Source organism: Hyperoodon ampullatus, assembly GCF_949752795.1.
Source record: "Hyperoodon ampullatus genome assembly, chromosome: 4".
Lineage (NCBI taxonomy): Eukaryota > Metazoa > Chordata > Mammalia > Artiodactyla > Ziphiidae > Hyperoodon > Hyperoodon ampullatus.
In genome coordinates this window covers 139,811,114-139,835,972 of record NC_136917.1, presented here as the reverse complement: position 1 = coordinate 139,835,972, position 24,859 = coordinate 139,811,114, and the positions used below count along the sequence as shown (strand labels likewise).

Below are 24,859 nucleotides of genomic sequence, written 5' to 3'. Positions count from 1 at the left end.
GACTGTTGGGAAGTGAGGATTTGTATGGGGCCCTAGAGGATGGATGGCACTGGGGGGGAGGCAGAGGGAGTACCTTGAGCAGAGGCTTGGTCTTTGGAAGAATGAGGGTAGGAAAGTGGGGACAGATGTGAGATTCATTGCACAGGGAGGAGGGACAGAACACAGGGGTTCAAGGGGAAGGGAGATGGCTGATTTTCGGTCATACCTGTAGGGCCATCAGACATACGGAGCACTTTATTCATTTATTTATTCTTTGGCAGAGGCGGAAAGTTTTTTTGTTTTGTTTTGTTTTGTCTTTTTCGGTACGCGGACCTCTCACCGTTGTGGCCCCTCCCGTTGCGGAGCACAGGCTCCGGACACGCAGGCTCAGCGGCCATGGCTCACGGGCCCAGCCGCTCCGCGGCATGTGGGATCTTCCCGGACCGGGGCACGAACCCGTGTCCCCTGCATCGGCAGGTGGACTCCCAACCGCTGAGCCAGCGGGGAAGCCCATGCGGGAAGGTTTAAAGTTCTTATTTGGAGACGTTAAGTTTGTGGCGGAGCTGGGACAGCGGACAGGCTGAACTCGAGCTCAGTGACGGGCTGAGCCTGGAGACAGGTTGGGAGCCGTCAGGTGGTTGTTGAAGCCGTGGGATGGGCTGAGATTTTCCAAAGAGAGAATGAGGTGCAAAGTTAAAGCCCTGGGGAGCTTCATCGTTTAAGGGCGGGGGTACAGAAGGAGAAGATCCGTTCAAGGAAATCGAGGAAGAGTAGTGACAAAGTCAGGAGGGGCACCAGGGGACTGTCATGTTATCAAAGCCAAGTAGGGAGACAGTTTGAAAATGTTTATGTGAGAGCGAGTGAGAGGCTGTGCACAAGTGTGTGTGTGTGTGAGTGTGTATGTGAGATGCGTGATATGTGATGTAGGGAGGGAGTGCCTAGCCGTGTCAGACTCTGTAGGAGACTGAGAAGGGACCATGAGAATTTGAATTTGAAATTTAGGCCAATATTTTTAAAAGTCCATATTGTAAGTTTTTTGTTTTCACTTCTAGTCCTGTTAACTGATTGCCCTTTTTGGCATAAAAATAGGTTTCAATCAAGAGAGAAATTGTAGTTCATAAAATCTGAAATAAAACCACATTCTTCTGTGTTCTTAATGTTCCTTGTAGGCTACGGTCTCTGTGCAGCCAAAGCTCAGTACCCCATTGCTGATCTGGTAAAGATGCTCTCCGAACAGGGCAAAAAAGTCAGGTAAGTGCTTGCAGTTCGTGTGTGAAAGGAAAGGAAAAGAGATGACTTCCTTTAGGTGACTGTTTCTTCAAGTGGAGTTTTACCTGTGAATACTAGGTAGAGAAACTGTTATAAGTTGTAAAAGACTCTATTCTAGCCTTAGTCTTACCTGTTAGTTGTTGCTATCTCTGATAGCCTCGAACCTAAATATAGTCTCATTTTAGAAAAGGAAATTTTATTGTACTAAATTCCAGGATAGTTATCAGTAGGGAAAAATAGAAACCTGGTTTCTCTGTGGTTTGATTTGGGGAAGGAGGTCAAGCAAGGCATCTGACTCACGTCAAGTTGTGTCTTTTTGGTGTCTGTTGTTTACACTGAAGAAAAACATTTCAAACGAGTGGTCTCTGAAGGGTGAGACCCGGTGGTGAAACTGTGGCTGGTTAATAGTTGACTGATAAAGCTCTCACACTCAGGCTGGAAAAGACTGCAGAAAAATTTCTTTTCCTATATATAAAATAGGTAATCAATAAAGCCGTACACTTTTTGAATTGTGAATTAGAATGGCAGCTGTTCCTGCTACTTGCCATTTGGGCACTGGACTCTGCTCTTGGGCGGATATTAAGCAGAATGGCAAAGTCAAGGACTCTGCATTTCTAGATTATTCCCCATGACCTTGGATAAAGGGTTTTGTGGGGTGTAAAAATGGGGCGGGGGGTGGTGAACCCTTGCAGTACTTTGCGTCTGTTCTGCGCATCTTTGGATCCATGTTCTGGAACTCCGCTGTTAGGAAGCAGCGGAGAAGGGACCGTCTGGAGTTGTCCCTGGAGCATAGCTGCTTCGTGTTGTGTGGGGAGACGGGTTCCCTAGCAGTTTCACTGACATGGTACTGTAAGTCAGAGCGACAAGATAACTCTCTTGTTAAATACAATTAGTTTGTTCACCAGGATGTTAATGTATGTTGACAAAACAGTCAATGTCTGTTAATAAAAATTCCTTTGAGCTGTCAATCTTACACTTTTGTCTGGAGGCAGATGATAAGAAAATAAGCCACAGTGTGCCTAGAACTAGTCATACTGTCTGTGCCAGACTGGATGCAGAGTCCTAATCTTCAGCTTGAATGTCCCAACTCTTAATAGCGGTAAAAGAGACTTAGATGATGAAATCAGAGGATTATCTAAAATATTTTAGTGTCAGCTACATTTTATTTCTTCCTTTCTTCTCACCCTTTTTTTTCCTTCTTCAGTCCTTTTCTTGCTCTTGACCTTCTGTGATCTATAGTGAGTCTGTGCTTTTCAAATACACAGAATCAAAATACTGTTTCATGATAGGACCATTGTTTCTGTGATGTAGATGGTTTCCACGTTTGGTAAAATCTTAGATGAATTGAAGATAGAAAATGAGAAAAGGCATCCTCTTTGTTTTCTCATTTTCACATAAGAGGTCTCATTTTAGTGACTTATTCCTGTTTTCATAGAGGGTGTTAAACAGTGCTTCCCTTTTAGTTGTAGTCTTGCCACTTAAAGCATTTGCAGACCTGCAAGTGGAAAGGATGTGTTACAGAATCTTTCATGATTTTCCTAAAAAGAAATTGTTTCTCTTTATTCAATCCACATGTGCAAAATTCTAATGTATTAGTAATGCCTTCTGTCACCACATAACTGTTTAGGAGATGAGTGGCAATCATAATAAAACAGAGAAAGATGGCTTTCATGTCTTAGTTATCCTTAGGGAAGGGAATGATTAATTTGACATACCTCTCTTATTACCCACCAGTCAGTCCAGGTTGTGGGTGCAGGTTGAGCAGCTTGACGGAAGGCAGGATGTGAAAGGAAAGGAATTAAGAGGGAAGGAAAAGAATCATCTGAAAAGGGATAAGACAAATGAAATTTTAGTTTCTGACCTGATTAAAATTTGAATTTTATCCATGAGGACATAATATAAACTGCTGTTTTAGGAGGAGGATTTCTGTCACACTGCATTGGAAAAGTAATTATTTGACTTAAGATTTAGAGCAGATATTTAATTAAACATATATGAAGAGTTTCTCAGTTATAATTTGTTTTTTATTGAAGTAATTTTGTGGCCAGAGCATCAGGCTTTTCATGAGAGCTTTTGTTTCATATAATCGTCATCAATTTTTCAAATAAGTTATGAATCATAAATTTGTTAATAATTTATTATGTAGGATCAGAATAAAATTATTGGTCAGCCTAATCTCTACTTGTGAATTAGGAAGAGTAAGCCATTTATATTGATCTCTCTATTTCATATTAAAGATGAAATATATATTAATATGTCCAGGGGTTTTTTTTGACTATAATATGTTGAATTTTTAACGTGGGCTTTGTAATAAGTTATGTAAATCTCACATTTGAATTAAATGGAAGAGAACTATTCTTGCTAACATGATGAGAGTATATTATCATATTTTTCCTTCCTAGCGTCCGTGTGGGGATTTTTTTTTTTTAAGGGAATATAGCAACTTTGTTGATTTTGCTTTATTTGTGTCATCTTTCCGTAGGAGAGATGCAGATTTTCTTTATGAAGTTAGGACTGTGTATATACATGGTTGCTAGCTTTTTCTTAAGAGGCAAATGTCTGTTTGAACAAGAGATGGCTGCAGCGGTTACCTCGTATTTTAATGAAATAAATCTGTATTTACAGTTTGTGGTAATTTAGTCCTTTCATCACTCTGTGGAGCTCCCACGGTGTTCACTGAGCACAGCTGCTGGGCCTCTGCTGTTAGTAGATCTTTGTGCCTCCGGACCCCAGCATGCCTAGCAGCCAGATGTGGTGACATATTAGCACACATTCCCCATGGAAATGTGCCAGTGTGGACATACGATTGTCATCAATTAGTTATGCCCAAGTGGTGCCAAGAAAAATTGCATCTGTCATACAGTCTGTCTGGCTTCATGGCCCATGGTTGATTTAGAGACACTCCTGTTTTCCTTTACTCTGGCCATAGTCATAACATGCTCACAGAGAGTTGAGATTATCTAATGAAGCACGTGACATTTCATGACAAGAGCTCATTTCAGAATGTCATGGAAGTTCACTGACTTAGCTGTTCTTTAGTGGCCAGGATATTGTTGCTTCCCGGGCATCCAGAACACCTAATTTATGCTTGATCTCTGAAAGCATTTTATTACAAAAATCTTATGATACAAGCACACATTTTTTTCTCTTTATTTCCCATTCTTTGGATTGATGTGATAGGCTTTTCATTGTAAAGCTGAGATAATCTTTCCAAGGAATAATTCTTAGAGAGAGGTATATATTTTTTTCTTTTTGCAACTAATCACTGCTTGATTTTCTTTGTATAAAGGCATTATTGCTTTTAAATTTATGAAACCACCTTTCAACTTCTTTGACTAACTGATGTTATATATTGTTTTCATGTTAATGTTCAACTCTATCTTTCTATTAATAATTTATTGATAGAAACTTATTACTAGGTACTGAGAATACAAGAATGTGTAAGCCCAGTTCCCACTCTCAAAAGTTTATAGATATAAAGAGAACAAATTGATCAACAAATGAATCAGTGAATGAATTCCATTTAATGTGATAGTATGCTAAGAAGAGTAGAGTAGAAGGAAGGTAGGAATGCAAAAGAGAAGAGTAGATAAGTGTCCGGGGGATATTTTAAACTTTTTATACTACTCATAACATGACATTTTTATTTTGCAGGTTTTAAAAAATAAATATTTATTTTTTCATCCTCTGTCTAAACACATCTAGCTGCCAATGGTATTTGCAGTTTAATAGTGTTTTATAGCCTTGTGTGACCTGGCTATAAGTTTAAATATATGTTACTTTTGCTAGGAAACCCATTCTTTGGAGGTAGTTGAAGATGAAATATTTTGTTGATCTAACTGGTTTTCCTGTTTTTCATGGATTAAATGTAATCTAAATAAGCAAGAGTTCAGCCGTCTTGGGTTTTGTTATGTTTTGGGGTACAGGAAGAGCTAGGACATGCAAATTTATTAAGTAATAAAGGTACATGCGTCTGAGAGTAGAAGTTAGGCCAGATAAAAGATCCAGTATAGTAGTTAAATAAAGAAATAGATATTATTTATGAGTTTCTTACCAGCTTTGCAATACTTTCTTATCAGCCGTGACTATTCATGTTAATGACAATTCACTGTATGAATAATTATATACTACTTTGTGCCAGGCACTGTTCTAGGTCCTGAGAATACATCAGTGAATACAAAGATCAAAATTCCTGACCCTGTGGAGTTTTACATTTGCTGGGAACTTAGATAATAGGTGTTAAGATATTCTGAATTGAAGACGCTTATAACCTCATTGTGTTCCCAATCCAGATGCTAGTTGAAATGAGGAAGAACAGCAAGAGCATGGGTCATTATATCCGAGTTTCAGAGTTACAGCTGGCACTATTTGGTGACGAATTAGCCAGTGCTTCTGGTTTTCTGAAAGAATATGGGGTGTTTCTTTGCACTGAGCCTGCCTTCTTGTAAAACATGGTGACAGGTGGGTGGGTGTGATGGGAGTTATTTGTGTAATTAGTCAAATGAGTGAAACTTTTGGTAGAAGAGAGGAAAGCTAAAGAGTACATGTGTATTCACTTACATCTCTATATTCAGTCTATGGTATAAAATTGCCAGTAATCCCTCAGATCAAAATATGTATTTTAACATCTTTATTGGAGTATAATTGCTTTACAATGGTGTGTTAGTCTCTGCTATATAACAAAGTGAATCAGCTATACATATACATACATCCCCATATCCCCTCCCTCTTGTGTCTCCCTCCCGCCCTCCCTATCGCACCCCTCTAGGTGGTCACAAAGCACCGAGTTGATCTCCCTGTGCTATGCGGCTGCTTCCCACTAGCTATCTATTTTACATTTGGTAGTGTATATATGTCCATGCCACTCTCTCACTTTGTCCCAGCTTACTCTTCCTCCTCCCCGTGTCCTCAAGTCCATTCTCTACGTCTGCGTCTTTATTCCTGTCTTGCCCCTAGGTTCTTCAGAACCTTTTTTTTTTTTTTTTTTTAGATTCCATGTATATGTGTTAGCATACGGTATTTGTTTTTCTCTTTTTGATCTAATTTTATTGATTTGAGTCCTCTCTCTCTTTTTCTTGATGAGTCTGGCTAAAGGTTTATCAATTTCATTTATATTCTCAGAGAACCAGCTTTTAGTTCTATTGATCTTTGCTTTATTCCAATTTCTTTGCTTTCTTTTCAATTGATCTTTGTTTTCTTTCTTTCTATTTCATTTATTTCTTCTCTGATCTTTATGATTTCTTTCCTTCTACTAACCTTGGGTTTTGTTTGTTTTTCTCTCTCTAGTTCCTTTATGTGTAAAGTTAGATTGTTTATTTGAGATTTTTCTTGTTTCTTGAGGTAGGATTGTATTGCTGTGTATGTCTCTCTTAGAACTCCTTTTGCTGCATCCCATAGGTTTTGGATCATCGTGTTTTGGTTGTTATTTGTCTCTAGGTACTTTTTGATTTCCTCTTTGGTTTCTTCAGTGATCTCTTGGTTCTTTAGTAATGTAGTGTGTAGCCTCCATGTGTTTGTGTTTTTCACGTTTTTTCCCCCTGTAATTGATTTCTAATCTCATAGTGTTGTGGTTGGAAAAGATGCTTGATATGATTTCAATTTTCTTAAATTTACCAAGGCTTGATTTGTGACCCAAGGTGTAATCTATACTGGAGAGTGTTCCACGTGCACTCAAGAGGAAAGTGTAATCTGCTGTTTTTGGATGGGATGTCCTATAAATATCAACTAAATCTATCTGGTCTATTTTGTCATTTAAAGCTTGTGTTTTCTTATTAATTTTCTGTCTGGATGATCGGCCCATTGGTGTAAGTGAGGTGTTAAAATCCCACACTATTACTGTGTTACTGTCGATTTCCTCTTTTACAGCTGTTAGCATTTGCCTTATGTATTGAGGTGCTCTTATGTTGGGTGCATATATATTTATAATTGTTGTATCTTCTTCTTGGATTGATCCCTTGATCATTATGTCATATACTTCCTTGTCTCTTGTAACATTATTTTAAAGTCTATTTTATCTGCTATGAGTATTGCTACTCCAGCTTTCTTTTGATTTCCATTTGCATGGAATATCTTTTTCCATCTCCTCACTTTCAGTCTGTATGTGTCTCTAGGGTCTGAAGTGGGTCTCTTGTAGACAGCATATAGATGGGTCTTGTTTTTGTTTCCATTTAGCGAGCCTGTGTCTTTTGATTGGAGCATTTAATCCATTCCATTTAAGGTAATTATTGATATGTGTGTTCCTATGACCATTTTCTTAATTGTTTTGTGTTTGTTTTTGTAGGTCCTTTTCTTCTCTTGTGTTTCACACTTAGAGAAGTTCCTTTAGCATTTGTTGTAGAGCTGGTTTGGTGGTGCTGAATCCTCTTAGCTTTTGCTTGTCTGTAAAGCTTTCATTTTCTCCACTGACTCTGAATGAGATCTTTGCCAGGTAGAGTAATCTTGGTTTTAGTTTCTTCTCTTTCATCACTTTATATATATCATGCCACTCCCCTCTGGCTTGTAGAGTTTCTGCTGAGAAATCAGCTGTTAACCTTATGGGAGTTCCCTTGTATGTTATTTGTCGTTTTTCCCTTGTTGCTTTTAATAATTTATCTTTGTCTTTAATTTTTGTCAATTTCATTTCTATGTGTCTTGGTGTCTTTCTCCTTGGATTTATCCTGCCTGGGACTCTCTGCACTTCCTGGACTTGGGTGGCTATTTCCTTTCCCATGTTAGGGAAGTTTTCGACTATAATCTCTTCAAACATTTTCTTGCGTCCTTTCTTCCTCCCTTCTCCTTCTGGGACCCCTATAATGTGAATGTTGGTGCATTTAATGTTGTCCCAGAGGTCTCTTAGTCTGTCTTCATTTCTTTTCATTCTTTTTTCTTTATTCTGTTCCATGGCAGTGAATTCCACCGTTCTGTCTTCCAGGTCATTTATCTGTGCTTCTGCCTCAGTTATTCTGCTATTGATTCTTTCTAGTGTATTTTTCATTTCAGTTATTGTATTGTTCATCTCTGTTTGCTTGTTCTTTAATTCTTCTAGGTCTTTGTTAAACATTTCTTGCATCTTCTCGATCTTTGCCTCCATTCTTTTTCCAAGGGCCTGGATCATCTTCACTATCATTATTCTGAATTCTTTTTCTGGAAGGTTACCTATCTCCACTTCATTTAGTTGTTTTTCTGCGGTTTTATCTTATTCCTTCATTTGGTACATAGTCCTCTGCCTTTTCATCTTGTCTGTCTTCCTGTGAATGTGGTTTTCGTTTCACAGGCTGCAGGATGGTAGTTCTTGCTTCTGCTGTCTGCCCTCTGGTGGATGAGGCTATCTTAGAGGCTTGTGCAAGCCTCTTGATGGGAGGGACTGGTGGTGGGTAGAGCTGGGTGTTGCTCTGGTGGGCAGAGCTCAGTAAAACTTTAATCCGATTGACTGCTGATGGGTGGGGCTGGGTTCCCTCCCTATTGGTTGTTTGGCCTGAGGCAACCCAGCGCTGGTGCCTACCATCTCTCTGGTGGGGCTAATGGCAGACTCTGGGAGGGCCCACGCCGAGTACTTCCCAGAACTTCTGTTGTCAGTGTCCTTGTCCCGCGGTGAGCCACAGCCACCCTCTGCCTCTGCAGGAGACCCTCCAACACTAGCAGGTAGGTCTGGTTCAGTCTCCCCTGGGGTCACTGCTCCTTCTCCTGGGTCCTGATGTGCACACTACTTTGTGTGTGCCCTCCAAGAGTGGAGTCTCTTTTTCCCCCAGTCCTGTCGAAGTCCTGCAGTCAAAGACTGCTAGCCTTCAAAGGCTGATTCTCTGGAAATTCCTCCTCCTGTTGCTGGACTCCCAGGTTGAGAAGCCTGATGTGGGGCTCAGAACCTTCAGTGGTGGACTTCTGTGTTATAAGTGTTCTCCAGTTTGTGAGTCACCCACCCAGCAGTTATGGGATATGATTTTATTGTAATTGTGCCCTTCCTACTATCTCATTGCAGCTTCTCCTTTGTCTTTGGATGTGGGGTGTCTTTTTTGGTGAGTTCCAGTGTCTTCCTGTTGATGAGTGTTCAGCAGTTAGTTGTGATTCTGGTGCTCTCACAAGAGGGAGTGAGTGCACGTTCTTCTACTCCGCCTTCTTGAACCAATCTAGGAAACAGTACTTTTTTGCCTTAATAGTATCTATAGAAGGGTTAAATGTGGCCTTTTGAAATTTGACACTGTTCGACACTTGAATATTAACTACGACCAAGTTGCCAGTGTGTGCACTGTGGCAATTATTGGCCTCAGTCTATATTGACTATATAATTTCTCTAGTTTTTTGTGTAGTTGCAAGTACAAAGAATTTCTGGCTTTCATTGGACCATATTGATACTTACTGGGATTTCAAGGTAAATATTAGAAAACTAATTCAGAAATGTTGATAACAAACCACGTTTTAGTGTAAAAATTTGTGTTTTTTTAATGTAAATGATCATTAAAAATGTGCATTTATTTGAACAATACAGATGAGCATTTATATCACAAAATGTATTTCAATAGACTATTATAGTTTCAGGTTACATTTATTAAGGGCTTATGTATGTCAGGCATTGGTCTAAAGTATAAAAAGCTCTTTACATGAACTGTCTCCCTTAAATCTCACAATAATCCTCTGAAGAGACTTTCTTATGAATCCCATTGTACACATGAGGAAAGTGAGGCACACAGGCAAATTGTCCAAATGTTTTGAATGCAGGCAGTGGCACTTGAGAACTTTTAACTGCTACTCTTTACTACTTCCCTAAAATCTTTCTCTAAAAAGAGATAATAGAAAGTGTGAGTCAGTGTACTTTATTGGGCACACTATGTTCCTTAAAACCCTTTCCGGGCTTCCCTGGTGGCACAGTGGTTGAGAGTCCGCCTGCCGATCCAGGGGGCACGGGTTCGTGCCCCGGTCTGGGAGGATCCCACATGCCGCGGAGCGGCTGGGCCCCTGAGACATGGCCACTGAGCCTGCGCGTCCGGAGCCTGTGCTCCACAACGGGAGAGGCCGCAACAGTGAGAGGCCCACGTACCGCAAAAAAAAAAAAAACCACAAAAAAAAAACCCCAAAAAACCTTTCCTTCCCTCCCTTTATTTGAGTCACTCTAAAAGAGTGCCAGGTACTGTGGGAACTGATAAATAAGACACAGTTCCTATTCTCAAGTTTCTCCCAGTTTGGAGAGCACAGTCTTCAGCCATTTACTATGCTGCAGTGCATTGTAAGGAGGAGGAGCATAAAGAAAGAGTTCTGGGAGCATGGAAGATTTTTCCGTGATCGCGTTTTAGTAGTTATTCCCCTTCTGTAGAATTACGTTATGGACAAGGACAGCTGATCCTGTTTTGTTAAGCATTTTTACAATAAAGATAATTTTCATGGTTCATAGGGAAGAACCAAAAGGCTGGTATGCTTTGCATTTTGGAATTCTGGATATTCTTCATGTGATGATGGAATGTTGATGAGCTTTGGCCCTTAGTTCCTGGAAATTGCTGGTCATGGGCAACCAGTGTCTGATATAATTAACTTTAATCCATACTTTGAAGATTAGCCAGTTGCATGGGCCAGAATTGTTGTAAATTCACATTGACTCATCAGCCTGCACATATATATTTCTACAAATTTAGTGTGTTCTGTCATTTCTCTCAAAACATTGGCATTCTCTTGTAATAGCCTGGCATGTGTTTCTTTCCAACGTTAGATTCTTAAAGTTTACTATAACAAATTATTATGCAAACAGATATAAAGTGATCTGTCCTTTGGGATATTCAGCATAACATGTTATTTAGCTTTATGATTGTTTACCCTTCACAACCAGCTCAACAGAAACATTGTCTTTATGCCGTCTGCAGCTAATCAGATATTACAATAATAACAAATACATTTGGAGGTCTTTAATTTCTAATTTGGACCAAGACACCTCAGTTAAAGCATAAAAATGATTGCCAGATGGATCAATTTAAAGATAAGCAAAGGCAGTATTAAAAACAAATAAATAAATTAAAAATTTTTTTAAATTACTGGAATCAAGGAGGGATACAGAATTGAAATACAAAAGTAAATCACAAAGTGTGTATTGGTTTACTCAGCTAAATTAGAATCTCTAGTTCATGGAATTTTAGGACTGGAAAGGGAGTTTGTGGTAGGCTGAATAATGGCCCCTAAGATACCCACCTCCGAAGCCCCCAAACCTGTGAATATATTACCTTATATGGCAAAAGAAACTTTGTAGATTCAGTGAAGATTCTGAGCTGGAGAGAGGATTCTGAATTATTTGGGTGGGCCCACATAATCACTAGGGTTCTTACAAGAGCGAGGAAGGAGGGTCAGAATCAGAGAAGGATGTGTGACAATGGAAGCAGAAGTCAGAGTGATGTAGCCTCAAGCCATGGAATGGGGGCCTCCAGAAGCTGGAAAAGGCAAGGGACGGATTTTCTCCTAGAGCCTCTAAGAGAAATGCAGCCCTGCCAACACCTTGATTTTTAGCACAGAGAAACTGATTTTGGATGTCAGACCTCTATAATCCATTTGTGTTGTTTTAAGCTACTAAAATTGTGGTGATTTGCTATATCAGCAATAGGAAGCTAGTACAGACCTTAAATGTCATGTAGCACAGTGACTCTTAGTCTTTCTTAAGCCTCACCCATCAGGTTTTGGGGAGAGGAAGGGACCTGGGGGAAACAGGAAGCACTTGTTGATGCTCAGAAGGATTGGGAGATTAAGAGAAAAAAATTTTTTTAAATTTTATTTATTTATTTATTTTTTGCAGTACGCGGGCCTCTCACTGTTGTGGCCTCTCCTGTTGCGGAGCACAGGCTCCGAATGCACAGGCTCAGCGGCCATGGCTTACGGGCCCAGCCGCTCCGCGGCACGTGGGATCTTCCCGGACCGGGGCACGAACCCGTGTCCCCTGCAACGGCAGGTGGACTCCCAACCACTGCACCACCAGGGAAGCCCTAGGGGAAATTTTTGGTGTCCAAGATTTACTATGAAGATCTCAAAAGAGCACATTCATTGCAGTTAGTATAGGACTGAGGTAGAGCAATGTCTTGCAGTTGTTCTGGGAATCCTCAGTTCCACCAAAGCTGCTGCCCTCTCTTACTAGTAGTTTTTATCCCTCCTCCTCCTCCCATGAATGAAGAGCTGTCTCAGCTATCCTAACTGCCGTGACTATGTCCACTGCCAGCCAACCATCCTTTACATGTATTTGTGAAATCCCCTTGAATCCATTTTGTACTGAACTGGTGGTTTGTATGTCAGCTCAGATTAATGAACCTCTGTCTCTGCCTGATCCACAGAAAAGAAGCCTGAAACTTTCCCTGACTAGGAAATTTGTTCTAGTTGTTGACAGAAAGTATTTTTTTTGAGTTAATTGCAACTCTTTCTTTTGCATTTGAAGACAATTTTCTTCTGTTTAATGAAAATGAGGAATATTTGGTCAACTTCTGTTTTATTTGGTCTGCTTGAAAATCAGTTTTGCCTTTTTTTTGTAGCCAGTTTATCTTTTTTCACTTAGAGCATGTTATTTTCTAAGTTGTTAGGTATTTTGTGTTTCTCTTGAACCTTATCCAAGTGCCCTCTGATCCTTTTAAGCTGCAACTCCCTGAACTAAATCTAGTTATTTAGTTTTCCTATCATTGGATCTAGTCAGTGGTAGAAGATAGGGTACCTTTTCCTGATGTGTGAAAACAACCCTGCATTAATTTTGAATGTTGACTTGATATTGACAGTTGAAATACAGATTGGCATTAACTTTGAATACAAATCAGCTGATTAATGCAATTTGATATTTAACTATATTACTAAGAACCTCCATAAAGTGAAATGACCTTTTCAAACTAAAATTTTTGACTTTAAGATGTGTTCTTTTGGAAATTATTTTGTTTCATCATTATTAAAAAATAATGACACATGAGGGTCCCTGAATTTAATTATAGAATCTCTGCCTTTGATGGGGCACATTCTTTGTGCCTTTAGTTCTTCCACTTGATATTTAATTGTTTGGTGTTTGTTTTTGTAGGTCCTTTTCTTCTCTTGTGTTTCGCACTTAGAGAAGTTCCTTTAGCATTTGTTGTAGAGCTGGTTTGGTGGTGTTGAATTCTCTTAGCTTTTGCTTGTCTGTAAAGCTTTTGATTTCTCCCTCGAATCTGAATGAGATCCTTGCTGGGTAGAGTAATCTTGGTTGTAGCTTCTTCCCTTTCATCACTTTAAATACGTCCTGCCACTCCCTTCTGGCTTGTAGAGTTTCTGCTGAGAAATCAGCTGTTAACCTTATGGGAGTTCCCTTGTATGTTATTTGTCATTTTTCCCTTGCTGCTTTCAATAATTTTTCTTTGTCTTTAATTTTTGCCAATTTGATGACCATGTGTCTCGGCATGTTTCTCCTTGGGTTTATCCTGTATGGGACTCTCTGCACTTCCTGGACTTGGGTGGCTAGTTCCTTTCCCGTGTTAGGAAAGTTTTTGATTATAATCTCTTCAAATATTTTCTCAGGTCCTTTCTGTCTCTCTTCTCCTTCTGGGACCCCCATAATGCAAATGTTGTTGCGTTTAATGTTGTCCCAGAGGTTTCTTAGGCTGTCTTCATTTCTTTTCTTTCTTTTTTCTTTATTCTGTTCCACAGCAGTGAATTCCACCATTCTGTCTTCCAGGTCACTTATCCGTTCTTCTGCCTCAGTTATTCTGCCATTGACTCCTTCTAGTGTAGTTTGCATTTCAGTTATTGTATTGTTCGTCTCTGTTTGCTTGTTCTTTAATTCTTCTAGGTCTTTGTTAAACATTTCTTGCATCTTCTTGATCTTTGCCTCCATTCTTTTTCCGAGGTCCTGGATCATCTTCACTATCATTATTCTGAATTCTTTTTCTGGAAGGTTGCCTCTCTCTACTTCATTTAGTTGTTTTTCTGGGGTTTTATCTTGTTCCTTCATCTGGTACATAGCCCTCTGCCTTTTCATCTTGTCTATCTTCCTGTGAATGTGGTTTTTGTTCTGCAGGCTGTAGGATTGTAGTTCTTCTTGCTTCTGTTCTCTGCCCTCTGGTGTATGAGGCTCTCTAAGAGGCTTGTGCCAGTTTCCTGATGGGAGGGACTCGTGGTGGGTAGAGCTGGCTGTTGCTCCCACTTGATATTTAAAGAACATAAAGTTAAAATATTCTGTACACCAAATATTTTGTGTATACCAAACAGTGCCTTAAAATACATAATAAATTAATTTCAATTTAAGTTCTTCTTGGCTGAGATTTGGTTTGTTAATCTTGGTAATTTATTTTATTAGGTATTATAAGGAACTATTAGCTGGCGAGAAAAAGAAATACAGACTCTGCCCACTTAACCAAATGCCCATTGAGCAAAGTATCCAGACGTTCTGACAACTACTTATTATTGATCAATTTCAAAAAAGTAGCTGTCAGAGAAAGCACTGAAAGTCTTTACTGATTTTTTTTTTCTTTCACTGTTGAGCTCTCTTAAAGACCTTGTAAAATCCTGCTCCTCATTCAAGCTTTACTCCTTAGATTGAGCATGTGCTGCTGATGATTTTTATCTGAGCCAGACTTTAATATGATGGTGGCAAAATGGTGGTTTTATAACCCCACTACATTTATCAGTTGATGGCCTACCACTATAGGGGAGAGTGTTCCCACCCTCCCTTCCTTCCTTTCTTCCTTTCCTTATTGACTTATGAATCTGTTATCGGTCTTGACTCATGAATTCCCACTTTCCACAGTGGGTTATAATCCATGACTATCCTTATTTATTTTGATGTCCAAATTACTTTCTTTATACACCTTAGTGTCATACATGCCTTTAAAGACACATGTCCATGTCATTCTTTCATGTGCATTTATTTTGCTTTGTGCTCTGCCTTCTTTCTCACTTTTTGTAAGGATTACACAAATTCAGTCTTTCCTCTTTTTAAAAATTCAATTGTTTATTACATATAAGTGACCTTTACCTTCTCTGAGTCTGTTATTGTCTTTTTCTTACTGCTTCTGTTATTTCCTGTGAACCTAAGGGATTGTTCATCCCTCCCAATCATTGAAGAAAGGTTTAAAAGTCCTGAACTGGAGACTGTGATGCTTGTTTACAAAATCAAGCACCTCTGAAACTTCGTTCATCATGCATTTTCTTTTTCTACATTCATGTAATCAGCAGGCTTAGGAGTATATTTTGGTTATTTCAATATACTGCATTTTTCTCTCTATTTTTTATATTCATGCTTAAAATTCTATATTATTGTTAAAATATTAAAATGACATTCATGTTCAGGATTGAGGGTTAGTATTAATAACTCCCATTTAATGAGCATATAGTTTGGTGCCTGGAGAAATTTTTTTTTCAAATGTTTTATCTTATTGCCATTGTAAAGGTATTAAAATTTTAAAGTAGACATCTCAACCCAAGAGTCTGTGTAACATTTTGGAAATGCTTTCTCTGAGGCAGTTTGAAAATAGCTGCAGTAGTGCTGAATATAGTTTGTGTTACTACATGAAGAGTAGGAACATGAATTGTCAGTATTTTGCCTCTTTTCTTTTGTTTTCAGGAGTGATTAAAAACCCTGGTTTGGAACAGACAATGACATTAGGATAGCAATGTCTAGCTAAAAAAAAACCAATCTTGTTTTTAGAGAACATTTAAAAATTTTTACTCAACTGTTGAACTGTTACATTTCCAAAAACTGATTAATTTTATTTATTTATTAATTTTATTCTCACCAAAATAAAGTAGTAAATCAACTATACTTCAATAAAAAAAAAAAACTGTAGGTAGCCCACTGAGGGAAGAGATGATAAATGCCTTTTAAAAGAGTCTTACATATACACACCACTATATAGAAAATAGGTAACTAATAAGGACCTACTGTATAGCACAGGGAACTCTATTCAGTACTCTGTAATGGCCTGTTTGGGGAAAGAGTCTAAAAAAGAGTGGAGGGACTTCCCTGGTGGTGCAGTGGTTAAGAATCTGCCTGCCAGTGCAGGGGGCACAGGTTCGAGCCCTGGTCCAGGAAGATCCCACATGCCGTGGAGCAGCTAAGCCTGTGCGCCAGAACTACTGAGCCTGTGCTCTAGAGCCCATGAACCACAACTGCTGAGCCTGTGTGCCACAATTACTGAAGCACACGCACCTAGAGCCCATGCTCCACAACAAGAGAAACTACCACAATGAGAAGCCCGTGCACCGCAACTAGAGAAAGCCTGCACGCAGCAACGAAGACCCAACACAGCCAAAAATAAATATAAATAAATAAAAAAATAAAAAAGAGTGGATATATATATGTATAGCTGATTCACTTTGCTGTACAGCAGAAACTAACACAACATTGTAAATCAACTATGCTCCAATAAAAAAATTTTTTAAAGTCTTAGATTATTAATAGTCCATTCTATACAGTTCATTCTACCTCCTACCCCTAGTAATTTTTCAGAACCTACTTCCCCAGCATTTAAGAGGTGCTGGTAAATGTTTTGCATTGTTGCAGGTACTTTGTGTACTAAGAGACATTTTTTTCTCCTATGTCCATGCAAATACTTAATTAAATTAAAAAAATTTATAGCTTATAGTATTGTTTGAAACTTTCTGGGTGCTCAGTTTTTCTCAACACTGTAAATTGGATTCTTAGAACTCCTTATTTCACCCATTCAAGCAGAGATAAATAGGTATTTCTCAAACCTCTTCTACAGAGTTTAATATAGCCCTTGGCATGATGTGGGCTTGTAATAACAGCTGGTTAGTACTCTATGGGAAAATTGAGAGAGAGGGGGCTATTAAGTAACTTACTGAACGTCATGTAACTAGTTAACTTGAGCTACTAACTAAACAAAAATACCTCTTAAATGCTTGACTATACTGCCTATATTGTATAGTTGTGAAAAGACTCTTGAGGCAGAAAGACCCGAGTTCAACTTACAGGTTAGCTATACTAAAAAAGTTGTGCAAATTGTATAGCACATCTCAAAGAGTCAGTATTAGTCATTATGCCAAAATATATGCCGGCAGCCCCTCTGATATATATTCTTGCTCTCTTCTTTTTTTAAGGTACAGGAATGTAGCTCTAAAGCCCAGTTTATTTAACTAAGTCCTGGGTTTGAATCAGGTGCTCTAAATTCTAATTCTTGATGGAGATTATTAAAGATGATTAGGGATAGAATGAAATAATATATAAGAAATTTGTAAATTATATCACAATATAAAAGCATGAAGTATTAATTTATTTTAAATGAAGTTAATTTTTTCCCACCATAAAATTGTTCATTCTCATAGAAAATTTGGAAAACATTTTTAAATAGAGGAGAAGTAAAATGATAATCTGTTGTACAACCACCTAGAGATAACTGTTTTGTTTCCTTTTAGCCCTGAGTTTCTGTTTTCTTAAACATAAGTTGATTATTTAGGAACTTTCAGTGGTCCCAGAATGAAGATCATATAAAAGAGAATTTGAGGGACTTCCCTGATGGTGCAGTGGTTAAGAATCCACCTACCAGTGCAAGGGACACGGGTTTGATCCCTGGTCCGGGAAGATCCCACATGCCGTGGAGCAACTAAGCCTGTGCACCACAACTACTGAGCCTGTGCTCTAGAGCCCGCGAGCCGCAACTACTGAGCCCAGGCACCACAGCTACTGAAGCCTGCGCTCTCTAGGGACTGCGTGCCGCAACTACTGAGCCCATGTGCTGCATTTACTGAAGCCCTTGTGCCTAGAGCCCATGCTCCGCAACGAGTAGCCACTGCAATGAGAAGCCCACGCACTGCAATGAAGAGTAGTAGCCCCAGCTTGCCACAACCAGAGAAAGCCCACACGTAGCGATGAAGACCCAATGCGGCCAAAAATAAATTAAAAAAATAAAATTGATTAAAGAGAACCTATCATTTGATATCTTGTTTTCCAATTACAAGCTCCCCAGTAATTCAGGCTCTTCATTATCAGATTATCTTTGTTATTTTCATTTAAAGATGTAGCAAACCATATATCAGTTATTTGGACAATACAAATAGCCATTTTATAGCTCTTTTCAGGTCTGCTTTTGGGAGGGGTCAATTCCTATGCTTTTTTAATCTGTTCCTAACAGGGACTGTGTTACAAGTGGGGATGCCTGGCTTGGCAGCAGCTCCTGTGAAAAGTAACAGGGCATCTTTTTTTTTTTTGGAGTACAACTGCTTTACAGTGGTGTGTTAGTTTCTGCTGTACCGCAGAGTGAGTCAGCCACACGTATACATATATCCCCTCTTCCTTGGATTTCTTTCCCAATTAGGTCACCACAGAGCACTGAGTAGAGTTCCAATAGGGCATCTTAAATAACTGTCAGTGATAAAAACCAGCAGTGTGGTGTGGGAGCTGTTACACACTTAGGCTTCTGAAAGGGGCCTGAGGGTATGACTTCCTTGCTGTGCCTTGTGCATCTAGATCACATCCAGCGTATTGTATTTACGGTGGGGGACTGAGGTTTGAGCCGGACAGTGACAATATAGGAACAGATGACTAGGACAGCAGTGAGTCTAGAAGTCCTGTCAGTCATTGAACAACAGTTGAAAGAATTGAAGATGTTTTGCTTAATAGGCATCCTAGGTTAGCTCAGAGGAATCCACATGTGAAAGAGGGAGTAGACCCTCAAACTGCAGACCTTGGAAAGCAATGCGTTGGAGGTTCTTTTTGGTTTAATATAATGAGCGTGTGTGTGTGTGATATGAGATATATATATATATATATATATATATATATAGTTATTGGGATTTTCTAGTAATGGAATAGAGCTAGAATGGAGTTAGTTTCTGGTCACTGAAGGTATTTAAGCTGAGGTTGAGATGGATCCCTGCCTAGAGGTAGTATAATATGCATTTCTTCACTGGATTCATCCATTCATTCACTCACTCACTCACTTTTTATTTGGTCGTTCCTGTGTGCCAGGGACTGTGCCCAGTGCTGAGGAGACAGAGATCAGTACTGTGGGCAAGAGGTTGGATTACATGACTTCAGAGATCCCATTATGGCTGTGGTTGAACGAAATTGCTTGATGCTTCAGTTTCTTTTGCCTTAATAAAAGAGCACATATGTGATTTGTGTATGACTCTGCCTTTTAAACACTCCAGCGTGTTACTATCACATTTCTTCTGTGATGTGGAATAATGCTGCGTATTACTCGCTGAAAGTAGGCCTTTAACTTATGTGCATGACAGTGTTTTTCATGGCAAACGTTTAATTCCAGGCTGACTTCAAAAAGATTCAAAAATTATCAAGTATCATGAGAGAACATAATGTTTATTAAATGTAAGGTGATATTATTAATGTTGTTGGGAGTTCATTGAACTTAAAACATATATGGAAGGGGCTTCCCTGGTGGCACAGTGATTGAGAGTCCGCCTGCTGATGCAGGGGACACGGGTTCGTGCCCCGGTCCGGGAAGATCCCACGTGCCGCGGAGCGGCTGGGCCCGTGAGCCATGGCCGCTGAGCCTGCGTGTCCAGGGCCTGTGTTCTGCAATGTGAGAGGCCACAACAGTGAGAGGCCCGTGTACCGCAAAAAAAAAAAAAAAAAAAATATATATATATATATATATATGGAAGAGTCAGGTTCTAAAGTCACACTTACTTTTTTGAGAGGAGTTACAGTTTGTATATACTGAGATCTTGAATCTCCAAACCTTACTATTTGTAGATTGACCATATATCTAGACGGATTCTATTCCTGCTTGTAGAGATCAGATAGTACCAGGAGAAGCAGAGGTGCCAAGAACAAAGCGTGCAGATTTGGAGGTGATACTGGGGTCTCTGTACGTTTCGGCCCATCAAGTAAGGCCAGCTGTTCATTTATTTCGTGTCTAGGTTTGGAATTCACCCAGTTGCAGGCCGGATGCCTGGTCAGCTTAATGTGCTGCTGGCTGAGGCTGGGGTGCCATATGATATTGTGTTGGAGATGGATGAGATCAACCATGATTTCCCAGGTAAGTGATGGGGATAATGGTAAAGTTTAGGTGTTCTTAGCATGAATAGAGCGATGCCAGTCTTAGGGCATAAATTGTGGGATTACTGAAGACCTACTAGTCAGATGAAGAGTAACCTGCTCCTAGTAAGTATGCAGTTGAAATTAAATAAGCGAAAGACAATACTGAAAAAGGTGCAACAGATTTGTAAGCAGCATGGGTACTTTTCTCCCTCTGAGGAGATCTGAAGGATGGTGAAAATCTTGGGAGGCAATGCAGTGGACTGCATTGCAGAGGGATTTGGAACAGACCTGGCTTTGGAATCCAGGTCCTGAGTCTCATTTGCTTGTGGCCTTGAACTAGGTACTCAACCTCAGGTTCCTCATTTATAAAATTGCTTCTGCTGATGATTTAGTGTCTGATTCTTGCCAGTGTCTGAGATTTTACTGTTTTTCAGTTGTACCAACTCATGGTAAGTAGTTTTCTGTTTTCTTTAAAGTACTAGGACTTCACTAGATAAGGTGTTGGACTTTGTGGCTGTCACTGGGTAGATGTTGAATGCTAATGACATTTGGCCCAAGATCATGTTTGTTAAAATTAAACCAGCTCCCTCTGGCATGTATCCACTGTAAACTTAAAAAGTACTGTTTATTAGAGAAAAATAATGAAATTGTGTGTATGTCTAGATTCACATGGCATTTTTGGCAGAGTTCTAAGGTACCTTATATTATGATCCTTAAAGAGGGAATTTAGACCATTTTAATTTTATGTCCCCTTTCAGATTTCACTGTTGCTAAATTATGTGTGAAACCTGCCAGTTCCAGGAATTATGGACACAGCTTTAATATAGTACAGACTCTTAGACCATTTTCTTTTAGACATCGAATTGCATATTAAGTAGTCATTTTAAAAGTTGAAAATGGAATGCAGATCTTTTTTTTTTAACATCTTTATTGGAGTATAATTGCTTTACAATGTTGTGTTAGTTTCTGCTGTATAACAAAATGGATCAGCTATACATACACATATATCCCCATATCTCCTCCCTCTTGTGTCTCCCTCCCACCCTCCCTATCCCACCCCTCGAGTTGGTCACAAAGCACAGAGCTGATCTCCCTTTGCTATGTAGCTGCTTCCCACTAGCTATCTATTTTACATTTGGTAGTGTATATATGTCCATGCAACTCTTTCACCTCATCCCAGCTTACCCTTCCCACTCCCTGTGTCCTCAAGTCCATTCCCTATGTCTGCGTCTTTATTCCTGTCCTGCCCCTAGGTTCTTCAGAACCATTTTTTTTTTTTTTTTAGATTTCATATATACGTGTTAGTGTATGGTATTTGTTTTTCCCTTTCTGACTTACTTCACTCTGTATGACAGACTCTGGGTCCATCCACCTCACTACAAATAACTCAATTTCATTTCTTTTTATGGCTGAGTAATATTCCATTGTATATATGTGCCACATCTTCTTTATCCATGTCACAAAGAAAGAAAACTACAGACCAATATCACTGATGAACATAGATGCAAAAATCCTCAACAGAATACTAGCAAACAGAATCCAGTAACACATTAAAAGGATCATACACCATGATCAAGTGGGATTTATTCCAGGAATGCAAGGATTCTTCAATATACACAAATCAATCAACGTGATACACCATATTAACAAATTAAAGGAGAAAAACCATATGATCATCTCAATAGATGCAGAAAAAGCTTTTGACAATATTCAACACCCATTTATGGGAATGTAGATCTTTAATGTTACTGGCAAGATCATTTTGGGATCATAAAAGAGCTATTAAAGTCAGATGAGGTAGATCCATTGAAGGAAGGGAAAGCATAATAATGCAAGCTCCAGTCAGGGTGCTCAGGTTCAGATGCCAGACCTATTGCTTTTAAGCTGTGTGACATTGGCTAAGTTACTGAACCTCTCTGATAAAGCTCTTTGTGCAGTGCCTTGCACAAGTGTTTGTCCTATAAATACTAGCTTCTGTTGTTGTTGTTATAAAGTCAGGTCACCATAATTTGCCTGAAAGTAAAAGTGACCCTTTTAATTTTTATATTTTCTTTTATTATGTAGACACTGATTTGGTCCTTGTAATTGGAGCTAATGACACTGTTAATTCAGCGGCTCAAGAAGACCCCAACTCTATTATTGCAGGCATGCCAGTCCTCGAGGTCTGGAAATCAAAGCAGGTAAAGTTTCAGACTTGTGTTTCATTCTAATAATTAAAGGTCTCTTAAAACACATACACAGAACTTTCCTTGGTCACTTGATGAGAAATGATGATGCCTTTTAGGAGGCTCAGGAGTTAGAGTGATTTAGGGTCCAGCTCTCTATATCCAGCTTCTCTCTGTTCTGTGGTCACCAGAGAAACTGAGTGAATGCCCTGATCTCGATTAGAACTAAAAGAGATTATCTGGATGGATTAACACAATCTGTAACTACAGATGAAAAAGGACCTGTGAGCTTTTGGGATGAGTCTGGCTGAATTCCAGGCCGAGTTCAGTGAAGCAAATGGCTTCCCTCCAGGACAGTCAGTCAGTATCATCGCCTTCACATATGAAGATGAGCACATTTTTTCATTTAATTTTTTTGAAAGGGAATTTGTATGTTATGGAGTGTACAGAAGAAAGGTGATTTAGAAAACCAAACAATAACATGGAAGGAAGCAAGCCCTGCTCACAGCACATTACTTCTGAAAAAGCTAATTGCTAGATTGTAGAGAATGCAAACATTCATAAATTTTCCTCTGCCCCGACTGTGGGCAACCCAACTGTGGGCAAGTCTCTTTACCACTCTCAAGTCATATCTGCATTTTAAGAATCATTATAACGTAACGTATATTTTCCCTTTAATTTGTCTCTCTTTATTGTAAATGTGTGAATTTTAAACATAGTATTTGTGGTGAGTGAGTAGATATGACATGCACTTGTTCATGTGTGTATGGACAGTTGCATTGATCACCAATATTTGAGTTTGTAGCGTACATTACTGTATTAATGGTATATGGAACATGAATAAATTTGCTCTGCTTCCATTTTTGAATAGACTGCGAGTCCTAAAAGACCATAGAAAGGCTTTTCATTTCATGAAGAATTGACTTGATATTCAACAGGACAGCAACATCCACAATCCGTGTAATTGTAAATGTCTAGAACACATCAGTATTAGAGATGGATGGACTTACCCCTTCATTTTCCTTCATGGAAGCATTCTATTAGTCATTAGCTCTGTTCTGTGACACACTAGATTGCTCTTTGGGCTCTTGTCTTATATCCTTTCTGTCTGATATCCTTTACTTTAAAGCAATGGACTAAGAATCATACCATTTTCCCACTCAACTACATTTGTCTTAGGATGGGTAGTAGAAGCTTATGCACTAAATTTGTTCTCTTTAGCCCATTCAGAGAAAGATGCTTATTTTTCTGACTAGAAAGTGTTATACATAGTCTTTATAGAGAAAAGCACTGAGGAAAAAAATCACTTATCACTTGGAGGTATACTATTGTTAACATGACCTTTTCTCTAATGGATGTAAGAGTATGGGCCCATTTAAAGAATTAAAGTTAATATAGAGTAAACATGCATTTAAAACTACTCCTTGTGTATATTAAGTCTTCGTAGTAAAGAATTAGTAGTGGTACCTGCTTTGTTCAAAGTCAGGGCAGAGCAATGTTTGTTTGTCGAACAAGTCCTGGCCAGGTCTGTTAAATACACCGTCTCACTTAATCTTCGGTTCTTAGGTCATTGTTATGAAGAGGACCTTAGGTGTTGGCTACGCTGCAGTGGACAATCCAATCTTCTACAAACCTAACACAGCCATGCTTCTAGGCGATGCCAAGAAGACGTGTGATGCCCTTCAGGCGAAAGTTAGAGAATCCTACCAGAAGTAAAACATAAAGATCAAGCTGTTGTCTAACAAAGCCACCTCTTCACTTGTGGCAACAGGCAAATAAATTATTAACATATACAGCTGATACACATCTATATCAGAGCTCCTGAAAGAAAAGGAAGACTCTGAAGAAAGCAAAGCAAATACAGGGAAAATTTTCAAGAGCAGCAATCCCTCAATTTTAAAAAAGGATTGACAAGTCTAAATGTCTTCCTGTGCATATTTTTTGTGTTACGAATTCCAAAAGTATTTTACACAAGGAGAAGGAACAGCCTCATTTTAGATGTAATCCATTTGGACTTTCCTCAATAGTCAGCAGTGTTTTAAGAAATTAAGTCTTTATGATTTTTTAGGACTTACATTATACATAGATTTGAAAAAGTCTGACTCAGTGTAAACATTACAGCCACCTGCATTTATGTTTTTTCAACAAATGTGACTAAATTAAAACTTTCATCAACTCTTGAGCTGTTGTCCTCTTACCATTTAACCATAATCTGAATTAAACATATCAAATTAGTTTCAATTTTTCAAACTGTACTTCTGATTCTGTATTTCAGGGGTGTATTTTCTCACTTCTATTTTAATACATTAAAGTACTAGATAATCTTTCAGAGATGCTGGAAACAAATCATTTGCTTTGTATGTTTCATTAGAACACCAATGAAACATATAATTTGAAATCAGTATTAGTTGTATTTTTTAAACCCCATTTCCAATTGGAGATCTCTCTAATTTCAATCAATTTATAATGTGTAGTACTGTATTAAGTGCACTTGAATGGAATTCAACTATTTGACTAATAAAATGAGTTCATCATGTTT

At 38.9% G+C, this 24,859-nt stretch overlaps 1 protein-coding gene across 2 annotated transcripts in view; it reads left to right on the top strand.

Moving 5' to 3' along the window:
• Positions 1 to 24,036, top strand: part of NNT (nicotinamide nucleotide transhydrogenase) — a gene marked incomplete at both ends in the record, with an annotated part of 83,684 nt that extends 59,648 nt beyond the window's left edge. For both annotated transcript variants that reach the window (XM_079704057.1, XM_079704056.1), the window contains 4 exons: positions 1,149 to 1,230; positions 20,035 to 20,153; positions 22,220 to 22,335; positions 23,887 to 24,036. In XM_079704057.1, the coding sequence (XP_079560183.1) occupies positions 1,149 to 1,230; positions 20,035 to 20,153; positions 22,220 to 22,335; positions 23,887 to 24,036 (467 nt within the window). The remainder of the gene's footprint in view (positions 1 to 1,148; positions 1,231 to 20,034; positions 20,154 to 22,219; positions 22,336 to 23,886) is intronic.
• Between the last annotated feature and the right edge of the window lie 823 nt (positions 24,037 to 24,859).